Source organism: Uloborus diversus, chromosome 1, assembly GCF_026930045.1.
Source record: "Uloborus diversus isolate 005 chromosome 1, Udiv.v.3.1, whole genome shotgun sequence".
Lineage (NCBI taxonomy): Eukaryota > Metazoa > Arthropoda > Arachnida > Araneae > Uloboridae > Uloborus > Uloborus diversus.
Genome location: NC_072731.1, coordinates 136,234,839 through 136,249,442, shown reverse-complemented (window position 1 = coordinate 136,249,442; position 14,604 = coordinate 136,234,839). Strand labels below are relative to the sequence as shown.

At 32.3% G+C, this 14,604-nt stretch overlaps 1 protein-coding gene across 1 annotated transcript in view; it reads left to right on the top strand.

Annotated features, from left to right (window-relative positions):
- The first annotated feature begins 9,784 nt into the window (after window positions 1-9,784).
- LOC129235240 (exostosin-3-like) overlaps window positions 9,785-14,604 on the top strand; it is a 30,973-nt gene continuing 26,153 nt past the window's right edge. The window contains 1 exon segment of the mRNA XM_054868952.1: window positions 9,785-9,925. Coding sequence (XP_054724927.1) covers window positions 9,785-9,925 — 141 coding nt within the window.

The following is a 14,604-nucleotide window of genomic DNA, read 5'->3' as shown; positions in this document are numbered from 1 at the left end:
TCCTCACGATGTTGCTCCTATAGCGAAAGCCGTCTCCAGGTTGCATCCATGTCCTACACACACGCGCTTACATACACAACTACACACACACGTACACGCACACACACACGTGCACACACACACACAAACACACACATACACCTACACACACATACACAAACACATACACACACGCATAAATACAGACACCTACACATACACACAACTACCCACACATTCATGCCTGCACACAGACACAAACACATATGCCTACACACACACATACACATACCCAGTGGTTGGAAGTAGCGACGCTACTGTAGTAGCTACATTTTTGAGTAGTTTGTAGTGTAGCGCACTACTTTTTTCAAAAAGTTGTTTAGTGAGTAGTTAACTACAAAAAAATAGTAGTTTGTAGCGATTTCTGGAAACTACTTTTAAATAAACTGAAAAAAAAAAAGGTTCAAACGAATTTGACTGGCGCAAATTTTACACAAGACATCAGCGGATGCAATAAGAAATAAGAATCATAAAAATACGAGCTGACCTCAGGCATTTCATTTTAACGCCATACGTTCTATCTGTTTGACGCCATTAGTTTTTTTGCCGTCGTAATTTTCATATTTCACCAATATTCATATTGCAAAAAGCACTTATTTTCGCGAAAATGAATATGTTGGTGATTTCGCGAGTTGAAAATTTGGTGAATTTTATATGAACAGACCGAAGATTTAAAAACAAATATTTTAGCGAGGCTTAAATTTTCGACAGTATTCACCAAATAAAAAGAAGCTACTGAAAATTCTATAGAAAAGGATGAAATTGAACTGTTCTGGAGGACTTAACAATAAATACGAGCATTACAGTGTGTGAGAGTATGATAACGGACAGTTTTCTTAATGTCTTCTGATGAGCTAATTTATCAATCTTTTTTTGTTCAATCCTCTTACGGTGTGTGTGTGTGTATTACGGTGTCCCCCCCCCCCCCAAAAAAAATCGAAAGTTGATTTTTCAAGTTGCACACTCTCTTATATTTTGTTCTTTTACGTCAAAAAAAAAAAAAAAAATCATATAATTTGAACAACGGCAGCAAATGCCGATTATGTCTGAAAGTGTGAACCAGCACTTGTGTAATGCTAGGCCAAATTAAAATAAAATGTTTTTTTTTATAAACTCAAAATTAAAAACCATTTAGATATCCCACACGTGCCTAACATTTATAATTTTCTTCAAAAAATTAAGTTTTTGATACATATTTTCAGAAATGTAAGATTTTACGAAATTATCAAGCTGAAAAATATAAACAGTAAAGTAGAAAAGTAGGTAATTACAGTTAAATAGAAATTTTTGTTTTCCTGCAATTTTTAAGTCTCCCACATAGTACTCAAAGATCTGGTTTTTTTCCAGGTTGAGTTAAATTTTTCATTTAAAATATATTATTTTTTTTATTATTCGTTTGTAATTGTTGATCTGTAAATATGTTCGGCAGTAATTTTTGAACTTGATATTCAACTTAAATTTATATGCAATTTTTTAAAAAATAACTGAATAATTGGAAAAAAAAATCAATTCTTTAAATAAAATTATAAATTTTAGATCAAGTGTGGCATATCTAAATGTTTTTTAATTTGAATAAATGTTCTTGTGGCACGTATGGGGTGTTGGGTACAGGGGCAACGTTTTATTAACAGAAATTTCGAGTTTCTAAAAAAAGTTTTTTTTTCTCCGATGTGGCCTAGCATACAAGTACTGTTTTACACTTTCAGATGCAAGTCGGCACGGGTTGCCGTTGTGCAAATTATATGAAACTTTTTCTCATGATTGTTTTGACACAAGAAGAAAAATACAGGAGTGTATGCGACTTGAAAGAATGACTTTCATTTTTTGAGGGACAACCAATTGTGTATGCTTTTTATTTACTTATTTTTTGAAAAGTAGCGAAGTAGCGACTACATTTCAAAAGTAGTTTGTAGTTGCTACATTTTGAAAAAAAGTAGTTGTAGTTGTAGTTAAATACATTTGTAACAAAGTAGTTGTAGTTCGCTACAAAAAAAAAAAAAAATGTAGTTTTTCCAACCACTGCACATACCCAATACACATAAACACACGTACCCCCCACTCACACATATAAACACACATGCCTACATACACACACACACTTGTGATTGCAGAAAACATAATTTGAATTCAAGAGGTCAAAATTCAAATTAATTTTTCTTTTCTTTTTTTTTGAAATAATAACATTTATTTTATCAAATCCCCCTCCCAATTGACACCCTTCTAAACATGCCAGGTAAACATACAAGCTTTTTTATATATATAAATATTTGGGTAGCTTTCCTTCAAAATCGGTCAAAAGCTCCATCGGGAAAAACTTCAGCCATACGTACAGGAGAACGTACAGGAGACCTCACTCATCTTACCTGTAACTGTAATGCGTTTTTTCCGCTGTCAATAATTTTGTTTACAGCAGTATTTATTGCTTGAGCAATGTACATAAATGAAGAATCTTGAAGAAATGAAATGTTTGCAGGTTTAATGTTTTTCTTTGCCTTCAGTAATAAAAAAAAATCAAATATTTTTCATGCAAAATGTGTAACATGTAGCTTGGAACTGTAAGACTGACTAATTTTAACACCACACCATGGAACATTCATTACATAGTGTATGGTCAAAATATTTCGAAAATTGATTTCCTAACCAATAGACTGACTTGTTTCTTTAGTTAATCAGTGAAATTGCAACAGATGAAGTTAAATGGGAAAAAGTTAAGTAAGTGCGCCTATTTAATTCTTATTTGCTTGATTGCGAATTAATATATTTCTTCAGAACTGCGATTTTAGACAAGTACTTGTACTTTTAAATTTATAGTTAAGAAATTTAGCTACTGAGCTTTTATTATTCAAATTTACTGGGCTTTGTACTTCGATTAGTACATTATTTTTAATTAATTTTGGATTAATATGTTGCTTACCTACATATTGTAGAGCCTATTAATTTTATACCTCATTTTCTTGGACCAAGTGAACCAATTTGGTCTTCTTTTTGATTATTGCAGAGGTTATATTGTTACTTTAATGCATCTAGATTTTAAATGTAGGTACAATATTGATCAGATTTTTCCCATTATAACTGAAGCCAGGGGCATGCGCACAGAAATTTTGTGGCCTGTCACAAATGACTTTTACGGGCCCCCTCCATATTGTTTTGCTTATATCCCTACACATATTTCACCCCTTATTTTTAAAATCTGTGGTCCCTTTCAGGCTCCGGCCTGGGCCAACAGGTGTATGAAATTGATGGCCCTTGAATTGATTTTAAACATTTCTCAAACACAGGGAATGATAATGGGTTTTAGTTTAAGAGCAGGTTACTACTAGGTCCAGGGTTGGTATTTTGTCCACTTTTTTTATTTAAAAAAAACTTGGGACACCGGAAGAAACTGGACGAAATGAAAATCCATTTATTTTCCATGTTTAAAAGATTATTTATAGAAAGGTGGGGCACCTTAGGACATTTTTTAGATAATGATTTTTAGAAATTTTATTTTCAAACCAATTTTCACTAAACTTAGCTGATCACGCAATTCAGACATTTTTGCTTCAATAAAAATGTATTTTATTCCATTATTTCATCAAATTAAATTTTCATAAAAAAATTTAAAAATCATTACAACATCCCAACTTGCCCCACTAGGTGGGACACCAGCAATAATGCTGACAATTGTCATCTTAAATAATTGAAATCTTATTACTAATAACCCTTTGCTGCTGTTTCAACAACAAATGCATCAACAGCAGAGACCTTCCTATTTTCTTTTCTAGATCTCACCATTTCTGCTATTTTAATACTTTATCTAAAAAGAAAAATCAATTTTCTGTAAAACAGTAGCCATTTTCTCAATTTTAGTCCATTTAAACTCATTAGGTTTATTAAGTACAACAAAATATAGGCTTTTTCTGTACTGTACATTGATGGAGCAGCTTGGGACTCTTACATTTAACAAAAATTTATTGATACGAGATGAGTGAAAAATACAAAAGACAGACACACACAGAAACACGACAGATACTCTAAAAACACATAACAGAACTGTTGCTAAACGACTTCTCAGAAACATGAAACTTTGGTGTAGAAATGGGTGGAACATGAAACTTTAGAGGAGGAAATGGCAACTTTAAGTAGAGTGTAGAATATTTCCAATTTTAGGGTGTCCGGGGGAAATTAATTTCTCCTCCAGAGAAATTTTTTATAAAATAGATATAAAATTCTGCAATTTGAAACTTTATAGGTGTAATTAGAACTACAAAATCTCGGCGAAAAATAGGCACACATATTCTTTTCCAAATTATGATAATAATACACAATGAGAACTTTTTGGTTCAATAAATCAACAGTATTCAGAAAGAAAAAGCAAGAGAACAGATGATTATGCATTTTTATTTGCTTACATCGACTGTCGGTTCAATTCAATTAGTTTTTGATCACGCCTCCAACCCACGCACAAATACAACAATGAATTAAATACAAAATGATCAATAGTAAAAAATGCTTTAAAAGAAATTCTGTACAGATTTCAAAAATAGGTAACAAAAAAGTAACATGCTGCCCATTTGGGCGATTTATAATTTATACACTCGATAATAAATAAAATTGAAGTACATTTTGTTTAGGAATTTCAACGACTGATCTAATTCTTTTCAAGGATCCGAGAACAATTAAGATTATTTAAGGCACTGCATTTGCCCTTTCCAGTCCCTGAAATTTAGTAATTGATTGTACAGTTTTACAGTATTGTTCTAACTTTGTAAGAGCAACTATTTTAAGTTTAAAGGGAAAAAAAACTGTAGATTACCCAATACACCAACTCTTTTTTCAATTACAAAGAGTACAGAAAACGAAAAGGAATAGAAGAAGTGTAATTTTTTTTCCCTGAGCTGAACAGATTAACAATATGCAGAAGAAGTAAGATAAAAACAAGAAATACAAAAGAATTTTCAAAATACAGCATTCAGGATTAAAAACACAGCAAGATATGAAATATATGAGTCATGAAAAATTATCTCAAATGATATGTTACAGAAACGTAAGAACTATGATTTTTACATTTTTCCTGCAGGATATCGCAAATAGCTGAATTTGACATAGTTTGACATTTCTCCCAATCCCCCCCCCCCTCCCATTTGTTATAAATTTGAAAACTTATGATTTGTTTCCACACTTGTCCCAATTTTCAAGATTTTCAAGCACTTTAAAATGCAATTTATTTTTTCAAGACCTTTTTTTTTTCTATTTTGGAAAAAATCGTGAAATTTTTTGGAGTTGAGGGCTTTCAACAAAGTGGATGTCCTAAGCTATAGATTGTTTAGTTTGTAGGTAAATCTTTTTTTTTAAATCTCTGTTTTAGCTTCTAATTTGTTGAAATAACTGTTGCGTAGATTGTTTTAAGTATTGCAGCTGAATGTCGCAGATATGTCACAGTCGCTAGGTCAGTCGATATTTTTACTTATATACTTTCCCTAATCGATTTCAGTTCAAAGTAGTCATTTGTAACACATTTTTAGCAACCCAGTGACCGCTTTACTACATCTAATACAGTGTACCTTGCCCCCCCCCCCCCCCCCCCCCCCCCCATGAGAAAAGGACATTCGCTATTCTCTTCATTTTCACTTCTGAGCTATTCAAGAAAAGAAAAAAAAAATCATGATTTTTTTTTTCTTTTAAGATTTTGGGAAGTGTGTTGTTACTATCAGGGGTGATTGTGTTCCGGTATTTTACCGAATTTCCGGTATTTTCGGACGTATTTCCGGTATTTTTATGTCCGAAAATACCGGAATTATGCTTTTTTTTGTTATGCTTTTATCTCCCTACCTCCACATTTTTTTAAAATTATGTAATACTCATCAAATATACCTGCAAGTGCCTTAAGATGGACACCTATCCCTTAAGATCGACAAATGTCAAGATAATTTGTATTAAAAATTTAATCAAATGTGCACACAATATTTTGACTCAAAACTATCTAACACTATCGCAAAGGTGCACTTAAGTAATAAGGACCAAAGATTCCCCCCCTCCCCCCCGTTCTCGCTTTGAAACTTTCAGGTAATTTTTGATGAACTCACAATCACCCCTGTACTATGTATTAAGTCCTTCCAAAACCGGGGGGGGGGGGGGGCATTGCTCCTCCTCGCCCCCCTTTAAATCCGCCCATGACTGTCATTGATGATGTCCTAAGAGAACTAATTTCTGTTTACAAAATTAAAGCTAAAATTTATGGTGTTCCAAGGTGTTAATTCATATTAACACCTTTCAATTTATTAGATTAGGGGAAGGCAACCTTCCCCTAATCTAATAAATTGAAAGAAAGACCTAATTATACTTAGGTGTGACTAACTTTTTACTGTAGAAGTAATCAAATTCAGCAAAATAAAGTAGTCGAACATAGTTGCATTATAATATTGTTGCATATTACTAGAAATTTTTTTAATGGTTTAAATTATTTGAAAACTAATAAATAACATTAATAAATTTATTAATTAAAAACAAATAATCACATTAGTTTTTACGAATCATATGCAATTCAATATAAAAATAGTAAATGTTTGTATCATTGCATTTTTTAATTGATGCTTGATCTTACCTAACTCCCTGACCAACACTCCCTTGTTCCCTCTTGAGGTAATAGGGAAGAATGTTTGAAGGAATTGAGTTGGTTTACTTTTGTCGCAGTTTTACAAAGGCATTCCTACTGAAATCGGTTTGGCAAAAAAAATATGTCCTTTTTCTACTGAACTTCCCAAAAAGAAGTAAACTGTGCCTAGGTCAAGCTTTATCTTATCAGAACCACACTATAACATTTTCTTTCTCAACACCAACTTGCTAATTCATTTTACGACTTGACTGACAGCTGGAATACTATCCTAATGCAAACTATCCTCCAACAAATAGCAAATTCAAACATATTCTAATGAAATCTCGTATTCTCAAAAGAATTCAAAGTTAGAAGCAGGTGGAAGGAGAGCAGATGTTTTTGGTCCTAGACAATGTGTGTTTCAATAACTTGCATTTTATTTCTATTTTATATTGAGAAAACTTTCTTCTTTTTTTCTACATTTGTTAAATAAGTATAAGAATATTAACTTATGTTACCATCTTCAATATTTTTAATTTAAATATTAATATAGTTCTTCCTTGTGAAATTACAGGAGCTCATTTTTTTGCTGAAGGACACACATTTTTCTTATGAATGAGTCCTTGGGACCCAGACTCAGAGTGAACCCTGGTATGTGAAATCATTCTTATTCTTTACTCATTTATTGTTGTCAACTGTCTTAAGTGCTTAATTCTGGCAATCTATTTAACAGATCAAATAGATCCTGCTTGAGATGTTTTACACTATTCAGAGTACATATTTTTTACTGAACTACAAGCAAGAATAATGTAACTACAGTGAAACTTCGGTAAGTCAAACTTCGATGAGCCGAAAACTTCAATAAACCAAAGTGAATATTAACTCCCATCTCACTGAATTGAGAATTAATGTTATTTACTTTCAAAAAGGGGAATTTTGTCAAGTCGAAATATTTAATAAGTTGAATTTTATTTTATGCCTGTCGTCAAAGTTTCCCTGCTAACGTAACCTCTGTTTTTTTTTTTTTTTTTGCTCCTCAAAAAGTATGAACAAAAAAATAAATGAATTGATGTCATTGCATTGCATCAAAAGGCATCTAGACACAGTTAATGAAATAAATCTTTGAAGCTAATTATTTGCACATAACTTGGCAAGATTTTTTGTTTTGTTTTTTTTTCATTTTAAAATAATGTTTACTTCATTTCCATTGGTATGAAAGAAAAACCACCTCATGGGGGAAACCAAAACCCTGGAAATATGATTTAAAAAATTACAGAAAGGGTGCGCATATTCGAGTTTGTGGAATAATTCCACTTTTGACAAAAGAAGGGGGGGAGGGGGTTATAGCCTATTTTTGGGATTTTGCTGCTAAGCTGCTAGTCTTCCCAGGACTGGCTTTTTTGTTGTTACAGAACACAAATGTTCATTGATTCCGGAATGTTTGAGACAGAACTTTAAAATAGACTTATAGAATAAATAACGAATAAATACCTTTGTGCTGAAGATTCAAAAAATCAATAATCCAACGTCATAAAGCACAGAAATCGCAAAAAATTGCAGACACGTGTTTCAGTGTTACAAGGAACACCTTTCTCAATGTAAAGAGGTGTGAGCTTCTGGACGAAAAGTCATCAAGAAAAGCTTCTCATGCTTTTTCAAGATTTTTGTGCTTTATGACGTTGGATTATTGATTTTTTGAGACTTATAGAATATTCAATATTTTTGGCTACCAAGAAAAGTTGAGTTTTTTCAATTGTGGCATAGCAAAGAAGAAGAAAGTTGCATTGAAGTTTAATGTTCCTCCAAGTTTTCAACAATTTTTAAAAAATCGAAAACTTGTTTCGATTGGTAGTGCAAAAAAAAAAAAAAAAAAAATGCAGGAAAAAGCAGCAGATATGTATTGCACATTTTAAAAGCATCCCGTCCGAATCTTCTTTACTCCCTCTTTGATGATTTAAAAGTATTGGAGGACTTCTTAAAAAAAATAACAAATTTCTTCTCAATGCAATGTTTGATAACTGATTTTTTTTTTAAATATCTTTTTTTCTGTTTAGTAAAAATTGTTATATCCTATGTAACATTATAAATTTGTTTTCCATCCTATACAATTTCCTGAATTTATAGAATTATACTAAACATTAATTATGTCAAGTACATATTGTCGCCTCAGAGCAAAAGTAAGACTTCTAATCCCATGAATAACAGTAAGATATCCTACTGTTGCTTTGAAGCGACTATATTATCTTTAATAGATTATTCTATCACTTTTCTGCTCATATTATTAATTTAATGAGTGTCAGTCATGATATTTTATTTTCTAGTTTTTTTTCGTATTCAGTAAATCCAATTTCGGATAACTCAAATTTTTTTCGCATTCCCTGCAACTTTAACTTATTGAAGTTTCACTTTATAAGAAATGTATCCTCCCCCAGAAGTTGCCATCTGGAGCAAGGTCCCTGGCTTGCTCCTCCCTAGATTCAGCGCAGTAGAATTGTACAATTTCTTTCCAAAATAAAGCCCAGTAAAATATCAAAGAAATGTTAAAACATTGCTTTCCCTTGTTTCAATTCCTCATTAATAGTTTGATTAAAACATTGTTTATTTATTTATTAACTTATTTCATGATGAAGAATCTGGTACTTAGTATGCTCTTACTTATTTTATATTTTTACGATTATTCCTTTTCATCTGAAATTGCTTTAACTTAAGTCACCAACTTGTGATTGAAGAATAAAGTTGCCAAAATCAGTTTTTCGTTTTCCTCCTTGGTAGATAAAAATACATATATGATTGAAAAGGTACACAGCGAACTAATAAATGAGCAAACATGTTTTTTAATAGCCCTGCATGATACTTCATTTGCTATTTCATACAGTTAAAATTTTAGGTCATTTTGAATTGTAAAGATTTTAATTTTAAAATTTACAAAAATGAAAAAATTTACTATGCCAATTTTCCAGATTTTAACTGTGGTTACAATTGCCTGTGCTTGAAAAAGATATCATTCATTTTTTTTTCAACTAAAGAGTACCTTGATTTTATTGCCCTCTGATAACATGTTAATGTGGGTTTTTTTTCCCCCTAATAGAATCATGTGAATAGTAGCAAAGATATCTGTACCTTATAAAGATGGGCTGACTAGAGTTTAAAAGCTCCAATATTAAAGACATCATGGACTCTCCAGCTGGAAAGTTTTTTCCAGCTTGGCATGTATGCCACAGATTCTCTGCAGTTAGACTCTCAAGACTAATTGGAATTCTTTTAATTATTTTAGTCATGGTTCCATTGTTTACTCATTACTACTTATCTAAGGTAAGTTTCTTTAAAATCAATGATGACAAATGGAGTAATTTCATCATTTTATAAATAATATTGGAACTTTGTAGAAATATAATTCCATCTGTTATTCATTAAAAAGCTTAGCTTCCAAACACCTGTTTTTTTTTTTTTTTTTTAATAATTTTTTTTTAGATAGTTCTTTTGCTTATTTTGCAAAAGCAGGATAATATTCCAAATCCTTGGAAACACTTGCATCAAAATAATATACTCTTATTGAAACACAGTTAAGCGTTGCTATACCGTTAATGGTTAGGAGACAGGACATTTGTTTTGTTGTTATGTAACTGTTGTTACGCAACTTGTTTTTACCAATTGTAAATTAACTGTAATTTAATATTGTACAGTACTAATAGACTTGAGACCCATGTGGTCTAGTAGTTAAGGCCTTTCAACTTAGACATCACAGGCTGGATCTTGGTTATGGAAAGACTTGTTCACTTCAACCTCTCTTCTTGGAGAACAATAGCAGAGGACTTTCAATTATATCCTTACAGTAGTTATTAAAATTACACCATGCATAACTAACGGTTGGAGTATTTTAATTAACTAGTTGGATTCAATTATAAATACACATAGAAGCAAACAAACTAAATATGGGCCAAATGCAATAGACACTTAGACTGGAGGGCAGGATCTCTTCACAATGCAAAGTAAATATTGTGTGTGAAACAGTTTGACTTGTTGGATTGTAGAATATATACTGTATTACCCTGCATTAGCCAACATGCCACAAAATTAAGAGTTTCACCTGGTTTTCACTAACCCTTGTGTGGTCTTTTCCGGCATGCCAAAAAAAATGAGGTTAGAAAAATATTTTAAATTTAATGTAACAAACATATGTTTATCATAAAAAATAATGTGATTTCTATATATTAGATTATTTTATTCATAAGTAGTTTAATTTTGTTAAAATATTTATTAACTATATTATTCTTATTATTCTGATAAGAAAGCTAATTGATTAAGAAGAATTTTTAAAATATTAAATTGAGACGAAGCAAACGTCTTTAGTCCCAGAATTAAAATAGTTTACATAAGGTATTTAATATGGCTACTCAATTATTTAAAAAAAACTTACATTTCTAATTGAAATTTAAACTAATTTATAAAATAAAATAAAAATTAATCACAATTGCTATGGTTGCTTCTGAGCCAACTATTTTATTGGAATATATAACCAGGCCCGTGTCCAGATTTTCATAAAGGGAGGGGTTTTAATCTTACTAGTAGGGGGGGAGAATTCAACCCCCTTACAGCTTTTAGTTTTACGACAAATTGCCGATCCCAGTATGGCGTTTATTCACATGTAAGGACTGCTGTATTCTTGAAGGAATACCTCTAGCTGTACAAGTTACCAAAGTATTCCTTCGTTTCACAGATTCGCTTTAATCAAACTTTGCTTGCTTCTTTTTAATTAAATCTGTTTACTATGTAGTATATTGCTATGAGTATTAAAAACTCTTCACAAATTCTTTTGTAATGTAGAATGTATATCAGGTTGTTATGTTCTGAAATAATGCTTAATAAACTAAACAAGAAAGAGCTCTTTGCAGATGCAAATTACATAGCCAAGCACAATCACTAATGCACCTTCATAGATGTAACATATGCCAAATTCACCATAAGCTCCTTACAATAAGCAATATTCTTTCTTTGCATTGGTAGATCATTCAGCGGTTCGTCTGCCATACTTTTTCCGAAATATTACATCAGTTTGTAAGGCTTTAGCAGTTGTAAATCGCAAAAAACTTCAGAGAGAAAATAAAAATAAAATAAAAACGCTGAACGCAAACTTTCTCATTAAAGTAAATTTAAGTCAAATATACATTTTCTTCATTTTGCTTATTTTTTCCCCAAGGGAGGGGTTTAACCCCTAAAACCCTCCCCTTGGACATGGCGCTGTATATAACTAAATCTACAATGGATGACCTACCACCAGAGCCATGTCCAAGGGGAGGGTTTTAGGGGTTAAACCCCTCCCATTGAAAAAAAAAGTATGTCAAATGAAGACGACAGAACGATTGACTTAAATTAACTTTAATGTGAAAGCCTGTGTTTAACATTTCCCTCCTTCCCCCCTTTCTCTCTGAAGTTTTTCTGTAATTTTAACTCAATAATTCTGTATTTTTTCCCCTCTAATTCAACTCAGTTGGACCTAAATACTTGCATTTCTTTCTCTTATAACTTAAAAATTTTGCATAACATTCAAATGTGCAATAATTTACAACTGTTAAAGCTTTGCCGACTGAAATAATAGTTTGGAAAAACTGGTGGTAGAACCGTTGCATTATCTACCAATACAAAACATTAATATTGCTTATTGTAAGGAGGTAATGATGCATTTGGCATACGTTGCAGCTATGAAGATGTATTAGTGATTGAGTTTAGTAATGTAATTTGCACCTACAATAGGCTCGTTCTAAGTCTTATTTCAGAACATAAAATCTGATATGCATTCTCTTACATAAAAAGAATTTGTGGAGAGTTTTTAATACTTGTTGGCAATAAACCGCATAGTTAACAGATTTAATTAAAAAGAAACAAACAAGGTTTGATAAAAGTGAACCTGTAAAATTAAGGAATACTTTGGTCACTTGAGCAGCAAGAATTATTCTTCTAGGGGAAGGAGGGGGAGGTTACAGCAGAACTTACAGGTGCATAAACGCCATACTGGGATCGATAATTTGTAGTAAAACTAATAAAGGTTGTGAGGGATTGAATTCTCCCCACCCCCAAGTGAGATTAAAACCCCTCCCTTTATGAAAATCTGGACACGGGCCTGCCTACCACAATAAGAAACACATATTAGTTTTATCTTTCTTCTCTCTCTTCTCTTGTTCAACTTTAAATATTCGTATTTTTCACTAAATAAATAAATTTTCTCAGTGTCCTTTTTTTTTTGCAAAGGAACCCCCAATCAGGGGCGGTGTTTCAGCATTTCATTTGGGGGTCAAGTTTCTTATACATGAATTACCTCAGTATAGAACAAAACATATATTGGCTAACAGCAAGTAATCATGATATGGGGGAAGATTGCATAGTTAAAGAGCCCCCAGAAAAGATATTTGTTGATGTGAGGTATTTTTTTCAAAAATCATATGTATTTTCAAAGAGTATCTATGAAAGCATAATGCATTGAGCAGCTGCAATGTGTTTCTATCAGAAGTGATGAACACTCATTAAATAGACACTACTGCACGGGCCTCATGACCATTGTTGCACAGAGCACATAAGAACGATGTATTTAGCCTATATGAGGAAATTATGTCTTTAGTTAAAATCAACCATGATTCTTCATCAGTTTTTTCTGTTCTGAAAAGGCCGATAAAGGCCTGATGAATTTCCAAATATTTAAAAAAATGGAAAACACTTGCTCATGTCTGAAAATGTGTCAAGTTTCATCAGCCTTTTCGGAGAACCAGCAAGATTGTTTTTCTTGAACATTGATTTGAGATTTAAGTAAATTGAATTTGCTCCTTTTTTATCATTCTTCTCAAAAAATTTGGGGTGCAACTGCCCCCTCTCAACCCCCCTATTTGCCGCCCCTGCCCCCAATTAGCCGGCATGCTGGAAAATTCGAATTTCCCTCCATGGTGGGCAACAGAGCCTGATTACCACAGGGGCATGCGGGGCACAGTCTCCTGCTCTTAGTTTTCAGGGGACCCCAAAATCTCCTTAATTAATCATGCTAATTAAAAATAAATAATGATTTCACACAGAATCTAGAGTACAAGGATGTCATTGATATTTTTGCAAAAGCACAGACAAGGAAAAAATCTATTTGTTGATAAAAATTCCCCTTAAAATGTTGATCTCTTTGCAAATTTCAAAACCACTTCAAGTTTAGTCTGTATTTACTATTGAAAGTTATATCATAAGTACCTTTGATATTTACGGTAAACTGGTAAAGTTTAACCCCATGTTATATAATTATCGTATACTATATGTCTTCTACTTTTTAAACGTTATGATATGAGGTTACCACCAAATTTAGCATGGTTGTGTACTCAAGTATCAAAATATTTTATAGCTTCAGAATAAGCGGAAATATAGGGGGCAGGGGAAAAAATGAATTTCAAGCACAGTGTCTTCAAAAATCTTAATCGGGCCCTAGGGGCCCTGAAATACAAATGAGCCCCATGTCCAATGTTGGGCAACCCCACTTATTTCCAGTATGCGGGGTAATATGGTTTATTTAAAATATTGGGGAACAAGATAGTATGCAATGTAAGCAATTCCGCAGTACACCAAGTGTTTGTTATATGAAGAGACCTATCAAAATTGTAAAATAATTAGGCACCAGAAAAAAAAAGGCTCCAGACAAATTGCATCTTAGAGTTTATTGAGAAATTTAGTGGAACATGGCTTCTGAAAGATTCAAGTTTTAAAATAACTGCAGTGGGGCAAACCTAACCTGGCAGCATTGTGAAGGCTGCTCAGATCCAAATTGCAGCATCACAACACTGCCAGGTTAGGTTTGCAATAATTATAGTCACACATCCCAGTTGATGTTGCACCTATGACTTGTTGGACCATAGTTTTAGAGCATTGGATTTATTTAAAAAGCAAATTAAAGTATTTATCATACGTAATCAGTTATTGTCTTATTTTATGTCCTCATATGTGGTTGTTTGTATCTTGAAATTCTGTTT